The sequence below is a fragment of the Eptatretus burgeri genome, chromosome 8 (genome assembly GCF_056783735.1).
Source record: "Eptatretus burgeri isolate ZD-2024b chromosome 8, Ebu_testis_v1, whole genome shotgun sequence".
Taxonomy (NCBI): Eukaryota; Metazoa; Chordata; class Myxini; order Myxiniformes; family Myxinidae; genus Eptatretus; species Eptatretus burgeri.
The window spans coordinates 99,709,569-99,727,460 of NC_140968.1; the positions used below are offsets into that span (position 1 = coordinate 99,709,569).

The following is a 17,892-nucleotide window of genomic DNA, read 5'->3' on the forward strand; positions in this document are numbered from 1 at the left end:
TGTCCTATCCCAAAGAGAGGATTATCACCTGTCTCTGTTATCATCTGAGCTCAAGTGTTTGAACATCAGTATTGCAGCATTCTCTGACTTTCGGAGACCGGATAGTGGTGAGATCATGGCGAGTGGTTGCACCTACTATTGGTCTGGTCACTCTGATGTTTACCATGCCCAAGGAATTGCTGTCGCTCTCTCCAATAAGCTGACTCCAATGATAATTGAGGTAACACTGGACAACGAGCATATTATGAGATGAAGGATTCGTCACTCCTTGGGTGTCGTTTCCCTGGTCTCTGCATATGGTCCGACTGAGGTAGTGATCTCACCATGAAGGAAGGATTCTATGCCACGCTCAAGTCTGTGGTTGATCCGTGCCCAAGGCGAGATACACTTCTTGTCTTGGGGGATTTCAATGCATCGACTGGAACTGATAGGGATGGTTCTGAGACAAGTATTGCTCCCCATGGGTCTGGAACTGTGAACCAGAATAGCACTAAGTTCCTTGGCTTTGCAACAAGTCATGTACTTAGGGTGGCTGGTTCACGGTTTCAGTGGCCACAGGCTCATCGCTGGACTTGGGATTCTAACGCTGGTGGTGTGGCAAAGGAGATGGACCATGTGTTCGTTGATGGGTGCTGGTGGAAATTCTGTACTCATGTGGTTGCATGCAGTTCTGTGCTCTGCCTGGAACACAGGCATCATCCCAACTGACTGGAAGAGGGGACTTGTTGCCCCTTGTGGGAAAGGGAAAGGTGATCGCCAGAACTGCAACAACTACCGAGGGGTGACACTCCTCTCAGTGCCGGGCAAGGTCTTTGCTTGGATAATTATTGATGGGGTTCGCCACCATCTGCTTGAGCACCAGCACCCAGAGCTGTCATTCTTTTCACCAAAGAGGTCAACGATTGACCATATAATTGCCCTTCGGGTCCTCCCCAAACACAGACGAGAGTTTCGGCAGGGGTTGCTTGCAGCTTATGTTGATCTCTGCAAAGCATTTGATTCAGTGAATCAGGATGCCCTCTGGAGGATTCTTGGTCTTCATAGGGTGTCACCAAAATTGATTGATCTGATGGCTGAACTATATTCTGGGACTGAGAATGCTGTGAGATGTGGTGACACCATCTCCGACTTATTTCCAGTTGTAACTGGAGTTCGTCATAGGTGTGTACTGGCCCCCACACTTTTCAGAGCTTGGATGGACTGGATTCTGGGGAGGATGTTGGAGAGATCAAGCTGCGGTGCATCGTTTGGGAATGTCAAGATCTCTGACCTTGATTTCGCAGATGACGCAGTCATCTTTCTGGATATCCTTTTGTTGGCCCTTGAGGTGCTGAATGAGGAGTCTGAGCCAATGGCATTATGGGTTTCCTGGGTCAAGACTAAGATCTAGGCTTTCAATGACATCTTGGATGCTGCTATCTTGTTTACACGTGTTTGGGGTGAGGATGTTGATGTCATGGAGATATTCACTTTCCTTGGCAGTGATATTCATGTCTCTGCTGGCTGTGAGCTTGAGGTCAATAGACGTCTGGGTCAGGCCTGGTGACTCATGGATTCACTGGATCATGGGGTGTGGCGGTCTTGGTATCTATGCAGCAGGACGAAGGTCCGACCGAATCTTCAGGTCCTTGGTTTTCAATCTTGCTGTATGGATGTGAGACTTGGTCTCTGACCAAGAATCTGAGATGGAGACTTAATTCCTTTGGTACCAGGTCTCTTCGGAGAATCCTTGGCTATTGCTGGTCAGACTTTGTGTCCAATGAGCGGTTGCTGAGAGTCTTAAATGAGATTTGTTACCTGCATAGCCTGTTCATGTCAGCTGCGGCTGTATAGACATGTGGCTCATTTTCCTGACGCTGATCCTGCTCACCAGATTCTCTCCGCGAGGGAGCCTCATGACTGGAGGAGGCCAATGGGCCGACCACGTGCCTCGTGGTTGCAGCAGGTTGATCGGCATCTCAAGGAGATGGGGATGGGCCAGGGATCTGCCTGGGGGATGGCCACACGGAGGCCCCTGGAGTACCCGCGGAAAGTTGACGCAGTGACATGCTGCTCCGGCGCATGCTCCCATACCTGACCTGACCTTCAATACTTTGTTTACATCATGCTCCAATAACTTTCTATATTTACTTTGTAAACATTTGCATTTCCTGACTTCATCCGCATGTTATGGTACAATATATATATATATATATATATATATATATATATATATATATATATATATATATATATATATATATATATATATATATAGTTACTTCTGCAGTAGTCTGCTGCAGTAGTCTATGTCCTTCTACAGTAGTCTGCAGAGAATTACAACGGGAAAGGAATGCTATTTTTGCTTGGGTTTGACTTGATTAATCGAGATCGAGATTTGCAAAAAATAAAATATTGGACGTAAAAACCTGGCCCGAAGTCCAAGGGAAGCGGTGTATTGGGGGCACGTCTGCTCTGTATGGTTGGCAGTTCGACTTCCTATTCCAGTTTTTGATAAATTTGTGTCGACCTCCCCGACCATCTTTCCCTGATAATGTAAAATAAATAGAAATTTGTGCTAAGTTTCTTTTTATTTATATTGTTGGGTTTTGACTTCGGATTTAAAGTCTGTATGAAATATATTTGGCCAACCTCTCCCACCAAGAGTTCGGGTTAGCACAATAATATCACATTATTGTGCTACAATAATATTCTCAGCACAATAATATCACAAACATAAAATGCATTTTGTATCAGCTCACCTTTACAATGTTCTCCTGTGCCTGTATTGCTGCTGAAAATATAAACAGCATAACAATCATTTTGTTTTGCAATGTAATGTAAAACAAGAGCCATAAATATATCCAATGGGAAATGGGAAGCATTTCTAAACTGTTCCAACAGCCTGGCAAGTTCACACATCCTGCACAAACATGCAGGGGCACCGGGATCAGCTGCACAGCTGCTCCCCAGTAATGATGCAGCCATTAACAATAATTAATATGATGCATTCCAGGTCCAATGTGCATTCACTAATGGCAATAACCAGGACTTTAAATTAATAATAAATAATAATATGGACGACCTTACCCTCAACATCCAAAACCATGATGTTCGTGAAATTGAAACCACTCACTCCTTTGGCCTCAAAGACTACTTCTGGAGATGGCGACTCGACTAAGAACTAGCCCGAACAAGTCAATGGTCCGCAAATTCCAATTTCACAAGAAGAGTCCAAGCCACTCTCGACGTGGCCTCAAAGACCACTTCTGGAGATGGGGACTGAGGTCATGCCCGAACAAGTCAATGGTTCGCAAATTCCAATTTCACAAGAAGAGTCCAAGCCACTCTCGACGTTAGCTTGCGTACTCAAAAAGTCACACAAACTGAAAACCTTTTGTTTGTTGTTCCTTGGACTCAGCATTGACCTTTCACGATCGTGATCTCCGAGGGAGCTACCACAAAAAAAGACACATCTAGATCTTAATTCAGAGACTGCTTGGAACCATCTGGAGGTTAGGACATCTTCTATGGACTTCAGCATGATTGCTTGCCTTCTCTACAGCCAAATAATGTGCCCCAGTCTGGTCTAGATGTCTGCATACACACACCTGGCCAACAATCGAATGAATACTTCAACACTGAATATCTCCACCATCTCAGATCATCCCTCATCCAAAGCCATGATCTTTCAGAACCCCGTTAATCCCCCCCCCACTCCCTACTGCCAAGTCCACTCCTCCTTCCAAATTTCCAGTTTTTCTTTCGTGGAGGTTTCCTTCTGCATCCATCTTGTCCACTCCATGCATCCTCTGTTACTCATCATTCCTCCCCACACTCATTGTTTTGATCAAATCTCCCATGCCGTCGGTGTTTGCTCCCTCTGACTACTGTTCCTTTTGTTCTGTTGTATTCTGATCTGTTTATTGTTCTCGCTCTTCCACGAGCCTTGACTCTGTATACAAAAACAAACAATAACATTTTGGATACAAATGGGAATGTTTAAATAATGCAGACAAACATACAAAAATAGTAATAAACAGACATTGTGTGTTCATGCCTTCTAGGTTTCACTCTTTCTTCAAACGTGTCCAGTCTTTTCATCGTGTGCCCACAATCAATGGCATTCCAGAAATATCCGAGTTTGGATGGCTTGTAGGATAGCCTAGATGCATGCATACCAGCCTCTGAGCTGTGTAGCCTGGCTTTGAATCTCGACGCAGCTTTAAACTCTCAGCCTGGTGTTTCACATGTTGGGTGAAGTATCAATGTGTGTGCCGTCCCTTGGATTGGCATTAAACTGTGCGTCCCATCCACCGACATTAGTTTGTGGACGTTTAAGATCCCAATGTATCCTTCCTGAAGAGTAGACGAGTTATTGCCGGCATCATGAACAAATTACAACTTCCTGCCATGACTACCATCGGGAAGGCAATGGCAAACCACCCTGTGTAATCCTTGCTGTGAGGCTGCTTTAGCAGTACTGAGCCCAAACACCAGAATTAGTCTTTCAAATCATATTGGGGACAAGGAAACGCTCACTGGTGCTGATGGCTCACCTAACATATGGATTGGCAAGGCCCCTCGGAATGGAGCAGTGGCTAGTATGAATGGGTATTATAGTACGCACATCTCTCGGCCCCACTTGCATTGCTGCTGAGATCAAGTGATAAGGATAAGTAACACCAGGATGCTGGAAGAGTTATGTCAAGCTATTGGTTTTGGTTGTGGCCTCGTGCTCGGGGCACTTAGTTGATCTCTCAAATGTTTTGGGTTCTAATTAGGGTAAATACAGCAGTATTAAGGATTTTGATCCAAGTTACTAGAAAAAGAGCTGATCCTAATATTTTCTCATTAATTATATACTTTAATAACTACAATGCTGTTGTAACTTGTAATGTTGCTAAATGTCCCCTCTGGCTCACCAATGACTATCAGGAAGTAGGTCATGTGCTTTCCCTGCTTGGTCATTGTAATTGACTCTTAATTCCCTTTGGGTAACTTGCGATGAGAAGTAAGATGCTGTAAATGAAGAGCCAGCACCACAAATAACTGATTTCTAAAAAGTTCTGATGTGACCATAGTTAGGATATCAATGCAGTGACAAAAACAATCTCTTACCTGCTGCTTTGTGCTTTCATTTTTGATATTTCTGTGCAAAGGAAATGGGGTAGAGGGCAGGGAGGGGGTGAAAGTTTTAAAGGTTGTTGGACAAGCAAGTGACGTCGACATTTGAAGATGTTTGTCCAGAGCTTCCCCTGTTCCCACTTACTTTACCTTTGTCAATGATGGAGCAGCTATAACAACCTAAATACCAAAAAGAGCAATAGGAGATTGCAGACCCTCGCCAGGACTTGGTTTGTGTGGTGTATTTTGTGTGGCGTTTGTGTGCTGTTGTGTTATGTAATTAATAAGAGACATAATTAGAACTGCCACATTACAACTGCTGGTAGTGATGAATGGGTACCAAGACGTCCTGCTTTGATGCAATCCCTCTTTGAACGGACACCTGACCCTGACCCATGACGTTTTTTGTTATTATTCAATCGAATTCAGAATGGGATTAAAATAAATTAAATTCAAATCAAATGGAAGACCAAATAGGGACAGTCCTGCATTGGAATCATCAGAAGGAACCTATACAAACAAAAAGCAAAGATGAAGTCATCAGGAGGAACCTGGATAGGATTCACATTTCAGCTGCTACTCTTCTACCCTCAAACCCATCCAGGCACAGCCAAGTGAGCCTTATTCCAAAAAAAAAAAAGAAAGAACCCAGATTTTAAAAAAATTAAATAATTCTGGCTGCCAGTCCATGTGTCTGATCAAGTTGAAATTTAAAACATGTATTCCCCGTCACTACTCGATCATAATTGTGAGGTTTCATGTCGATAGATTGAGCGGTTTCAGAAAAAGCATTGTTTAATGTTTTCTTCAATCCAATATGGCTGCCAAACCATGTGACCGATCAATTATTCCCAAAACTAGTACATCCAAGGCTTAGGGAAAATTGTGTGACGTTTACCCTCAATCTGTGCAGCCACTTCAGCAAAGAAGGTTTTTAAAGGTTAAAAAAACAAACAATATGGCTTCTGAATCACGTGACCGCTGACATCATGAATTTTTTTTCTGTGGACCATTTTATCCCCAGATGACCCTCAGATTTTCATACTGATCAGATGAGAGCGTTCTACATTTCCAATTATGATGTCATCGTGAAGGTACCGATGACATCATTAAAAAAAAATCAAACTTATTCCCCATGAGAAGTACTTGCCGTGTGCCAAGTAAAAAATTTTTCCTTGGTGTGATGTCAGAGATAGAGGTCCAAAGTTTTTCTGTTTTCCCAACATGGCTGCCACACCACGTAATCTATGATGTCATAATTATGATTAAAGCATTCCACATGAGTATTCGCACCGAAGTTAAAAAATTGTCTCAATCCAACAAGTGGTTGCGGAGAAAAACACGAAAGTACTAAACGGACAAACAAGCAAACGTACCCAAACGCAATACCATCTCTTTCGGCGAGGGTAAAAAAAAGCTATTTAACTTCTTTCAGATCAAACTACAATTTCAGTTGTAGTACAAGTACGTGGGGTGTTCAAAAAGTTTTACCAACGAGATACAGTCCTTGCAATAGTCCCAGATAAACCCAAAAAGATTTAATGAGACATCTAAATAATAAATGCATTTCAGTATTTTCTCATTAGTTAAATATTTTAATAATTTACCTGTATTTCAAAGGTTGAAAATGTTGGTGTGTTTTGGAATATTAGAAGCATCTCGTTGTAGAGCATGTGAACACCGCTCGTAAGTTACAATTCACTTCTCTGTTTGAAGGATTCAATGAGCAACGGGAATTACAGTCATTCACAAGTGAATGTAATATGTGTTGCAGTCCAACCCCCCCACAACTTCCCCCTTCTTCATCCACTTTGACCCTCTGTAAAATAATGAACACCACATCAATCTTCACCTGCTTTATAGTCTGTAGCGATTGTGCTCAGGTATGTTTTCTGCCAAGTCCTCTCTGGATTGGTTCAAATATAAAGGCTTGGCAGGTCAGAAACCTCAATCGTGTGACCTATTTTGACCTTTTCTCCCTGTATAATCCCCCAAAATGACACTAATCCGCAATATTTCTCCCTATTGAGACTGTGTGAAAGCATCTTTTGACTCAAATACAAGGGAATAACTAATTATGTGACTTGTAATGTTTCACCTTTAACCCCTTAAAATTAGAACCGGAGCCAAAATGGAAACAATAAATAGGTGTCTGGATGTAATGGACCAATGTACTTCCATTCCTAGCTTTGGGTTTTGGTGTATTGGATCAAGGTACCTCCACACCCAATTTGAGGTCTTGGTGTTTTTGGCCAAAGGTATCACCATGCCTGAGGTATGGGTGTCTTGGACCAAGGTACTAACATGCCCAGTTTTGGCTCTAGGTGTATTGGACCAAGGTTCCTCCACACCCAATTTGGGATCTTGGTGTTTTGGACCAAGGTACCACCATGCCAACTTTGAAGAGGATTGGCTCAGAAATTAACAAATGGTGTGAGATTGTAAATGTTGGCCAGAAGGGAGGAAAGGGAAAAAGTTACATCTCCCTTGCTGTACGAGGACGAGTGGAAACATATATTCAAACATTGCTATTTCACTTGCAGGAAAAGGTGAGGGAAACTATTTTGGGACAATGTAACGATTTAAATTTTTAACCCCCCCCCCCCACCAAAAAAAAAATATTATAAATGGCTTTAAAACCCATTGACTTTTAACAACCGTTATACAAGGAACTACCTGGACAGAGCAGGAGGCCATTTGGCCCATCACGCCTGCGCCCTATTAACACCACTTCTGTGCAAATTGCAATTTTATACCAAGGGAATCAAGAGCTCGCTAGAGTAACCATAAAGGGCAGGAAAACGCCGAACAGACGAGGTACAATGATGTCATAGACGATGTTTACATCGACTTGAGCCTTTGTTGCCTCGGTGACCTGATGCTCAAGATGACTCGATTCCTAACCACAGTGAACTCACAAATTATGCTTTGGTATAAAAATACCAATTATTATATCATCGATGGTGGATCAAAAAGAATATACTGCCCGAAAGGGAGTAATCCAGACGGGTATCAAGGAGTTTGGAGTTCATTAAACGTTTGTGTTTGTGATATGGAAAGCTTTCAACTTTAAACATCAAGGATATACTTGATCAGTTTCCATAGTTACAGTCCCCTCGATACCCATCTACACAATACCTATCTACAGGTAAGAATGCATTTCGCTAACGAGACTGACTGAGTTTTTGTGGCAAATAGTAAAGGGGATATTTATGTTCACTTGTTACCTCTTTTGAGCTGCACCACTGCATATGTAAAGTGCATGATGATGAGTATGCAGAGGGAGAAAAGCCCTGTAAGACACAGGAACGGAATCCAGTAGGGATGTTCATCCTGCTTGATGCTTGAGTTAGTTCTGGGAGAGACAGGTGAACAGGTGGAGGACTGTGTTTGGTCTGAAGGTGAAGACTTGGAATCATCTTTGCCTGAAAATACAAACGGGATGTAAATTTGGAATATGGTGGAAACTTTCTATCCTGGAAAGGAAATGGAAACTTTCACAATGACGTGGTTGATCTGTGACCCACCTGTTCTTACATTCACCTGGAATCGATTCGATACGTTCTCTTTTCCTGATTCCAATTTAATCTTGCATTCGTATATTCCAGCATCTTCTGCAGTCACGTGATGCATCATCAAGGAGAAGTTTCTGGTTTGTTTCCTGCACCATCTCACCACCTGTCCTACTCTCACCTCAATTACCCGAACATGATCCCTAAATCCCCCCACAATGTCCCACTCCGTCCATCCTCACTCCAGCCGAGCAGGTTCATTCTGAAACACCACCACACTGACTCCAGCTTGCCAGTGCCATCGGCGGCGGCACAAGGCAGCACTAGGGTAGAGTTCTCCATCACCGTCAGCTTCGTCCTCAGGTTATCTCCTGGACTCCTCGTTGCTGAACAACCTGTCAGAGAAGACACAAGAAAAGGCTGTGACAGTCGCTTCACTTCACCAACATAATGGGAAAACATTGATCACCATTGATCTCATTTCCATCATGATTTTCATCCTAAAAATATTTAGGACATCAACAAATTATATGTTTGCATTTTAATATAATCTCACAATCGTAACACGTTACCATTTTGTTTTGTACCGTGCTTCTTGCTGGTTTGTTTTGTTTTGGAATCGAACATCCGAGTGATCGTGTGGATTACGAGGTTTCTGTTAATCTTTCACTCCAACAGTAGTCACCTTACTCCTCTCCATAAAAGGACAAATGCCCGTCCCGTGTCAGGCGACATTCTCGACAGCGATTTCAAACTCGTGGAGATCAGAATAACAATGTGCGGGATGAGTAGTTGAACTCTGTCAATGCTGGAGGAGGATGTCGGAAAGAATTTCTCTTTGGTGGAAGATAAGGTGATGAGCGGGTTCATTAGACGTTACTGTTGTTATAAAGGTGTGTGCTTAACATGGGGGTCTCAGACCCTTGTTGCACATATGTGCAACAATGCCTGCTGTATGTTTAACGCGTTTAACTTCACTGGCAGTCCTTTTGACTTCAGAGCTTTTTCATGGATGACACCAACACAGCATCAGTGGGCCAAGTTTTATACCTCACTGGTTTCATTCTATCACATGAAAATTTGTGTTATGTCAAAGGTGTTCTCCCTTTAAGACACTGCATGTCTTACTGACATCTATTGATATGTCTACCTTCGAAAAACCATTGGAAGAGGATGTGGGAAAGAGATCTTGTATGTAAACTGTTTGTAATCGGTGAATGAGATCCCTATAGCGACGAATGCTTGTGGCTGGTTCTTTCCTTACTCTGATATCATCAACTACCTGGTATACACATGGAGCCGGAGCCTGACTGATGACAACAGAGCACCCTCCAGATATGTATATGTGCATCTCGTGTGTGTGTGTGTGTGTGTGTGTGTGTGTGTGTGTGTGTGTGTGTGTGTGTGTGTGTGTGTGTGTGTGTGTGTGTGTGTGTGTGCGTCTGTGTATTTGATTCGGATGGCAATGGCCCTGAGATTATGGTAGTATTTGTTTGGGAGGATTACCTTGTCAGTGCTATTCCAGTGTTTCTTTGAAGGGAAGGGGAGGTGTGAATTTTTTTTTTTTTTAACAAGAACATCTAATTAATACATAATTGTCAAAATGAGAGGTTTATTTGGCTGGAAGTTGAGAAAGGTGTGTGTTAACCACCAGAGAAAGCAAAGTGGAACTGTCGTTTCGCGTGATAGCCCATCATCAGAGCAAAAAAAGGAAACGAAACGGCATTCTTCTGCACTTGAGGTTTCCATTATACGCGAGTAAAAGAATAATATAAATAAAGTTTACCGAGTCCGATGTTAACGTGAGAATGAAAATGAAAATGTTGTTGGCGATAAGCATGTTGATATCAATAAGTGACGGAAGCAGGTGTTCTCGATAGATGTCGAGTCGTGATTATGTGAGTACAGGTATATAAATAAAACCAAATCGGCTACTGTCCACAGTTTTTGAGTAAATACACACCAGGGCAAAGGCGTATATTAAACCATCAAAATTGATACATATATCATCGAACTTAAAGACTAGCAAAGGGAAAGACACAAAACAAACTAGAAGGGCACTCGGTGGAGCGCATACCTCTGCCACGCAATGCCTGATCCACAAGAACATATTGGGCCCAATCCATTTTTTTGCAATATCATGATGTATATCGTTTTGGGCCCTATCTCTCAATGGTGAATATTCACTTTAAAAAAAAAAATCATCTGATCAAGATTCGGATCTTCAGCAAAATTGAATCGATTCTTCCTTGTCACACACCGAATGTGTCCACCAACTTTCGTCTGTATCCGACTGTTGTTGCGTTACTTGGAATTTCAAAAAGTGTTTCCACAACAACCCTTTTATAAAAACAATTGGATGCCTCATTCCAAAAATACTGCATAGCGTGGAAACTGTAGACTACATCACTCGATAGGTAGATGCATGATAGAATTATTGATGATCAGGATGGTCGGCCCGTATTTGATGATGTGAAAGGAGCTTTGATTTAGGTTATATTATTTTATGCAGACATTTGGAATAAGGGTTCTGTTAACGGTTTTCAAAGGTAAGGATGATTTATCAAAGATCAGGAATGGATGTGTTTTTATTTTTATTTTTTTTAGTTTTAACCCCTTAAGTGCGACCACTGCAACAGACAGGAATGTTCGGTTTCATTACAAATTGCAGAACTCATTCAATACACTCACAGGATACGATCTTTCAGAAAGAAACAGCTATTGTGCATATGTGAATGTGATTACAATTCATAAAAGCTTTAACAATGGAGGACGTGTTTGAATGGATTTCCATCATGAAAATTGTGAGCTAAGAAATCCGTCGCCGGCACTGTATGGTTCATCAATCAATCAATTAATCAATCGATTGCTTTATTATATCGGGGCCTTTCCATAATACCCCCTCCAGACTTGAAAGTAAGAATTCAATGAAGCCTGATTTGTTAAAGCATGTGACAATTGGTGTTTCATATTTACAATCAAATCAAATGGATTATAATGGCATCTGACCTTCCCGAATGAAACGAGGTAAAGCCAATGCATGTGCCCAGGCATTCATCACGTGTTATGTGTATCCAGATGACAGGATGAAAGTCGTGACTATGTGAGATGTGCGGAGACGCCACAGACAAGGACTGCACTGACACATGGTTAGTAATCCACTCGATTAGTGAGGCTGGCATTTGTTAACATTAACTATCAACATAGTACAGAGCTAAGAGTAACTGTCAAGTTTTTGTTTTTTCCAAAACAATAGAATTGTGTTTTCACATTTATATTGAGATTGTGAAGAATCAATAACATTGTGATGTTGTGGAGAGCAAGGTGTGCATTGAGTAACTCGGGTAGCTACGTGTGTAGTGCTCCTCGGATGACACTGGCGGAGAGCTCAGCAAGCGAGGTTTCGTGACTCGTGCGGTGAAACTACCAAGATTTTCTTTATGTTTTATGGTATCCGTCCATCGATTGGAGAGTGATCATTATTGTGCGATCAAGATGAAACTGGTGGTGTGTGAACCAGAGATTTCTCAAAGAGGAATTGTGGTTTGTGGTCCACTTGACCTAATCCTCTCACTTTGCAGTGACAAACTTATCTGTTGCCCAGAGAAGGCAGAGATGTGATCTATTGAGGTGATGTTTCTGACCCGGAGAATGCACAAGAGGAGGCATTTTATGTATTGGACAATGCAGAGCTTGCTGCTGAGGTAGCACAGAAGCACGCGCACACACACGCACACACACGCACGCACACACACACACACACACGCACACACACACCTATATATATATATATATATATATATATATATATATATATATATATATATATATATATATATATATATATATATATATATATATATAAACGAAGTCCCACCCACATCTCACCTGTGAATGGAAGGAATAACCAATCAGCTCTCACCTAATCAATTGAACTCAGGTGGCTAGGATTATATAAGTCAATCGACTCCTGCCATGCTCTTCTCGCTGAAGAAGTTGCATAAAGCAACCAAGAAAGGCTACCAAGGTAAGCCCTTTGCTGTTTCAAACCCTTCCCAGAGTTCCTTCACAGCTGTGAAGACATTTACAAATTGTACACACGTGAGAATCCCAATGCTACACACATACCCTCAGCCGCCGGTCCGGTTTCATGGCTTGTTGGTGAATAGTCAGTGACAGCGCAGACAGAAACATGCACCACTGGGGCTCCCAAGCATGCACCACATGCAAATGTCAAAATCAGTCCATATATTAATGAAAAACAAAGACCCACCGACATCTCTCACCTGTGAATGGAGGGAATATCCAATCAGCTCTCACCTAATTAATAAAATCCAGGTTGTGTGTGTGTGTGTGTGTGTGTGTGTGTGTGTGTGTGTGTGTGTGTGTGTGTGTGTGTGTGTGTTTGGTCACATGCGCAACCCCACACTATGGTACACAGTTCACTACACGCACTTCTACACGCAACAAAAAAAATTTCTATTATCCTTTGTAATAACTGATCGATGGATCAAAACACAAAGTGTGGGCCCCATGGTGTGGTGCGCTGCCTCGGTGTCATCTGGTATGATTTTTCTTTTTCACACGAGATCACAATCTTTCCCGTTTTTGTGCAATCTGCTTTCATTTAGGATATTTTGGGATGGAGGGGGACGTGGGAGGTGGGAGGGAGGTGGGAGGGAGGTGGGGTAGGAGGATGTGGAAGAGAAGCCAGGGGAGGGGTGGGATGAAGGAGGAGAAGGAGTGGGGTAGGAGTCTGGAGGGAGGTGAGTGATGGGGGAAGAGGTGAGGTTGGAGTCTGAAGGGAAGGAAAGGCTGGGAGTAGGGAGGGGAAGGGTGGGGGCAGAGTCCAGAGGGAGTGGGGGCGGGCGGGGGCGCCTGGCGATGCCATGTACCTTTGCTGGTACACTGTGAGAGCCATCTGTCTGTGTGTGTGTGTGTGTGTGTCACCATTTTTCTCAGAGATGGCTGAACGGATCTTTGTCAAACTTTCAGTGGTTTATCAGTGAGTGTCAGGGTGTGTTTTAGGCATATATATATATATATATATATATATATATATATATATATATATATATATATATATATATATAAATGTTTTTGAAAGAAAAAAATAAAGTTCGATTTATTTTGTATTTAAATTTTTTTCTCTTTCTATTGTGCCTTTGCAGCAATATGAAAGGTCATATTAAATGATCCCCGACCTCATTCCTTTGTGGGTGTAGGGAAGTGTTTTCGGTCCCCGACAAAAAATACATGGCAATGCCAGGTAGCCCTGCCCGCATGCTATAAAAGTTTGTTTGTTTGTTTGTTTGTATATCTTTAAAAAACTGCTGAAATAAATCGAACCAAATTTTGCATGCTATCTAAGTGTACCCCAAGTATCGCGTCTGTCGGGGTAGAAGTGATTTTTGCTCACACCATATACAGATATAAGCAGCAAGGTTGGTTGATGAAGGTGATGTTAACTAGTATTGTATATCAATTTCAGTAGTAATGCAAAGGCCGGGTACGTGCCCATAATAATGTGTTCGTAATTTAAACAGCACATATGCAGATAAGTTACGTAACTAATCATTCTGACTTTATTCTCACGAATCACTCTTACTGATGAAAAACCGATAAAGAAAGTTGAAACAAATTAACAATATGCATTACAGTGACGTTGAAATCTTAGTGGGAATAATTCAAATTTTTCAAAATATTTGATTTCACTCATTTTAAGTGGAGGTTCAAATCAAAGCAAACAAAACTGAGCTTCGCAGCGCAGCAGAAGTGATTTTGTTTTTTCTTGTCTAGCACCATATATAAAGCCGCTGTCACACCTTGACGTTTTAGCCAGCATATCACAACATATCAAAATGTATGTAAAACGCTGGCGTACGCTGAACTATTGATGTTTTTTTTCAGTTTTTGGAGTATTCATAACGAGTTGGACGTGTGCATAACGTATTAGTAACGTACACAGAACGTTTCGATAACATATAGATAACTTATACCAATTAATGCTTTGCGTGTTGTTGGCGTTCACAACCTATGCCCAACGATAGTCTAACGTATGCATAGCGCGTGGCAGCGTATCGCCGACGATCACGTGGCGTAGCCTATTAAAAGGCTGCTGCTCGACGATTCAAATCATAACCGCACTAGACATCGAAGTGTCAAGCTGCTGTCACACCTTGACGTTGTAGCCAGCGTATGCCGACGTATGAAAAATTTGCCGAATACGCTGGCACAAGTCGAATACGTTATGGGTAAGTTTTGTATACGTTAAGAGCACGCTGAAGCACACTGAAGCACGCTGGCATACGTCGTAGTACGCCGAGCACGTCGACAAATTTTAAGCATGCTCAAAATTTTTAGACGTATGCCAGCATTTGACGCACACGTTCCGTATACGCTGGCCATAAGTTGTAGGCGCGTTATGCGATCGTTGACACACGTCGACACACGTTACTTGTAAGTTACTCATAAGTCGAAACACATCGAGGTAATGTTTAGCGTACCCGAAACTTATTTATAACCTTTGAGTAACGTGCTTTGAACCTATGAGTAACGTGCTTTGAACCTATGTGTAACGTATCTCCAACGCATGTTGACGTATGTAGATGTATTTGACATCTTCCGGACGGCCACAGAACTTACTGAACGCGTTACTAACTTACAGCTACCGTATAATGGCGTTTAGGGGAATTGGTATATAAATGGGGTTCACACAGGAGGAACCCGTCAGTGTTCCAAACTCCATGGTTTTTTTATTTTTATTTTTTTCTTCGGCATGATGGTGATGTTGACACTTCAATTTCTAGTGCAGTTATGATTTTAATCGTTGAGCGGCAGCCTATTAATTATATTATATTACCTTGGCTAAATCGTCAAGGTTTGACCGCGGCTTAAGCAGCAAGGATGGCTGATGAAGTTCGGGAAAGACTTGAGCCAAGCTTCCCTGGCTAACCCCTCAAGAAAGTGGTAATAATTGTGCCATTAAATATGAATAAGAAGTTGGCTGACTTCCAAGCAGATGGAAGGTGACCTCGGGCAAATGCTCGGGTGAATCGAGCAGAATGTTTGTGAAGTACAACATGCCGTCTTTAGATTAAATATGTCAGCATAGTGATGGGTAAGAATGCCTACTATTACTACATATGCACTCCATGAACCAGGAAGCTGATGATGTTTTCATGCCAATATGCAGAGATTAAGGGATGGCCACAAAAATCCTCACTTCATGAATATATTAGTATATGTTCCAAATAGGAAGATGGGAGGGATGTGTTGGAAGTACAAAGGCCTTTTGCCTTCTCAGACGTATGTATCCATTATTGCTTGATTCTCTGCAATATCCATGAAAATCCACATCTGGAGGGAAAGAAATAAGTAAAAGAAACAATAACAAAAGGTCTGCTAAGAGCGGGAGTGCTGGAACACCTTGCTCGATTTTTGATTAGACCTTTACTTTGAAGTTGTAATCCCAAAGGGTTCTCTCCATACATTTCAATAAGTGATTGATTGAAGTCCAGGTGCTGGCCATTTTGCACGAACACTTCAATGAGATTGCAGATTTTATCAACGTGCGGTACCATATTATAATATCAATTGGTCTGCGACACAACATACCAAACAAATTGCCCAATGGCAGCAGAAGAAACAATATGATCCTTTTCATCTCCCTGGTCAGTGCTGTAGGTAAAGCAGAGTAGAATCAATGTACAATAAAATCAAATAAATGTTCGACAACACATGAGGTAGGATGAACAGGGTATAGGAAATAAAATATACATGGTTCAAGGAACTAAAGAAAATATAACAAAGGCAGATAGATACACTGAATGCCATAAAGTAATATAAGGCCATTTGGCTTGTCACACCCGTGTCACACCCTCATTCTCATGTGTGTAAATTAATTTTATAACAAGCAAGTTCACATCACAAGCAGAAGCATCACCAGAGGTTGAAGTTCAGTACTACATTAATGAGTAAGTAAATAATTTGCAAATATCAAAAGACAAACATCATCTGATTTCCTCATCGGCAGCAAGAGGTTCAAAGCACAATGTTGGCCAAAATGGTCTGTGTCGAAGTTCCTTGTATGAAGGAAAATCCCAGGTTGATGGTTAAATCACCTGGTATACACTTGCCTTTGATCTTTAGCAAATGATTCAATACTTTTTATTGCAACAGATTGTAATACTTTAAAATTGAGCATGAGTGAGTTATCATGGAGTATGGTAATACTCCATATAGAGGGATGATTCGGGGAAAAATGGCCGCCTATTCACATGTGTACATAATGACACACACATAAACTCCTATAGAGTGAAATCATCAGCATTTAATAGCCATAACTTATATTCTTGAGCATTTTCTGAACTATCAAAGACTTAAAAAGACACCAAAATATATCGTTAAAGTCCCACATCGGGAGATCGCGAAAACGCCAATTTGTAGTTCTGCTTCTTCTGCTTCTTCCCCTCTCAAAACAATGTAAAACTGTAGCCCAACCTAACTCAATAACTGCTGAAGCCATGATGGTGATTCCAACGCGAGGAAGTTCCTTTGTCTCTGGACGAGTGCACGCAACCCAAATTTTATAAAAATTATAAAATATTAATGGTTTTATTATGAAAAGAAATTTAACGCAAATATGGACTCAACCAAACTAGACCAGGATTGTGGGAGGGGGAAAGATGGGCAGTGGACAGAACCATTCCAAAAGCAAAACATATCCAAGTCATCCCCCAAATCAACTGAAACAAATATTAAAAAATTTAATAACATAGATGGATTTAATCCATACCAAAATAACAAAATATATAAAGCGTTAAGCATTTTATGATTTTTTTTTTTTAAATGATAAATTCATCGTTTCGCAAATGTGGTAATCCACATAGTGAACTGAACCAAAAGCCAGGATTGGGGAGGGGGGGTGGGGTAGAATGTACCATAATCCAAATTTTATAACATAGATGGATTTAATCCATACCAAAATAACAAAATATATAAACATTAAGCATTTAATTACTTCAAAATATGTAAAAACAAAAAAAATCATTTAAAAGAAATGTGAAAACATAGAACGATGAAATACCAAAAAATAAACCAAACAAGGCAGGAATGGCATTTTTCCATCACAATCCCACAACAAAAGTGAAATGTCAAAAGATATTGTGATGCGAAACCAGAAGAGGATTGTGGTGTCACATTGTGGCATCCTAATGTGGTGTCATTCCTACCTTGTTTTTTTTTTGACATTTCATCCATCAATGTTTTTTTA

At 41.3% G+C, this 17,892-nt stretch overlaps 2 protein-coding genes across 11 annotated transcripts in view; one reads left to right on the forward strand and one right to left on the reverse strand.

Moving 5' to 3' along the window:
- The window catches only part of LOC147022380 (uncharacterized), a 214,946-nt gene that overhangs the window by 28,091 nt on the left and 168,963 nt on the right, over window positions 1–17,892 (forward strand). For 6 of the 9 annotated variants that reach the window (XR_015061209.1, XR_015061210.1, XR_015061212.1 and 3 more), the window contains exon 3: window positions 11,697–11,767. The exons of the other annotated variants lie outside the window; for them this stretch is intronic. The gene's annotated coding sequence lies outside the window, so the exon portion shown is untranslated. The remainder of the gene's footprint in view (window positions 1–11,696; window positions 11,768–17,892) is intronic. 9 annotated transcript variants of the gene reach the window in all.
- Window positions 1–17,892, reverse strand: part of LOC147022381 (uncharacterized) — a 29,692-nt gene that overhangs the window by 2,567 nt on the left and 9,233 nt on the right. Inside the window, exons 2-6 of one of the 2 annotated variants that reach the window (XM_085893243.1) lie at window positions 16,236–16,298; window positions 8,634–9,013; window positions 8,334–8,531; window positions 5,101–5,131; window positions 2,742–2,770 (exon numbers count right to left, since the gene is read on the reverse strand). In XM_085893243.1, the coding sequence (XP_085749369.1) occupies window positions 2,742–2,770; window positions 5,101–5,131; window positions 8,334–8,531; window positions 8,634–8,742 (367 nt within the window). In that variant the 5' untranslated portion in view covers window positions 8,743–9,013; window positions 16,236–16,298. Of the gene's footprint in view, window positions 1–2,741; window positions 2,774–5,100; window positions 5,132–8,333; window positions 8,532–8,633; window positions 9,014–16,235; window positions 16,299–17,892 lie in introns of both variants that reach the window. The other variant, XM_085893242.1, reaches the window with a different exon arrangement.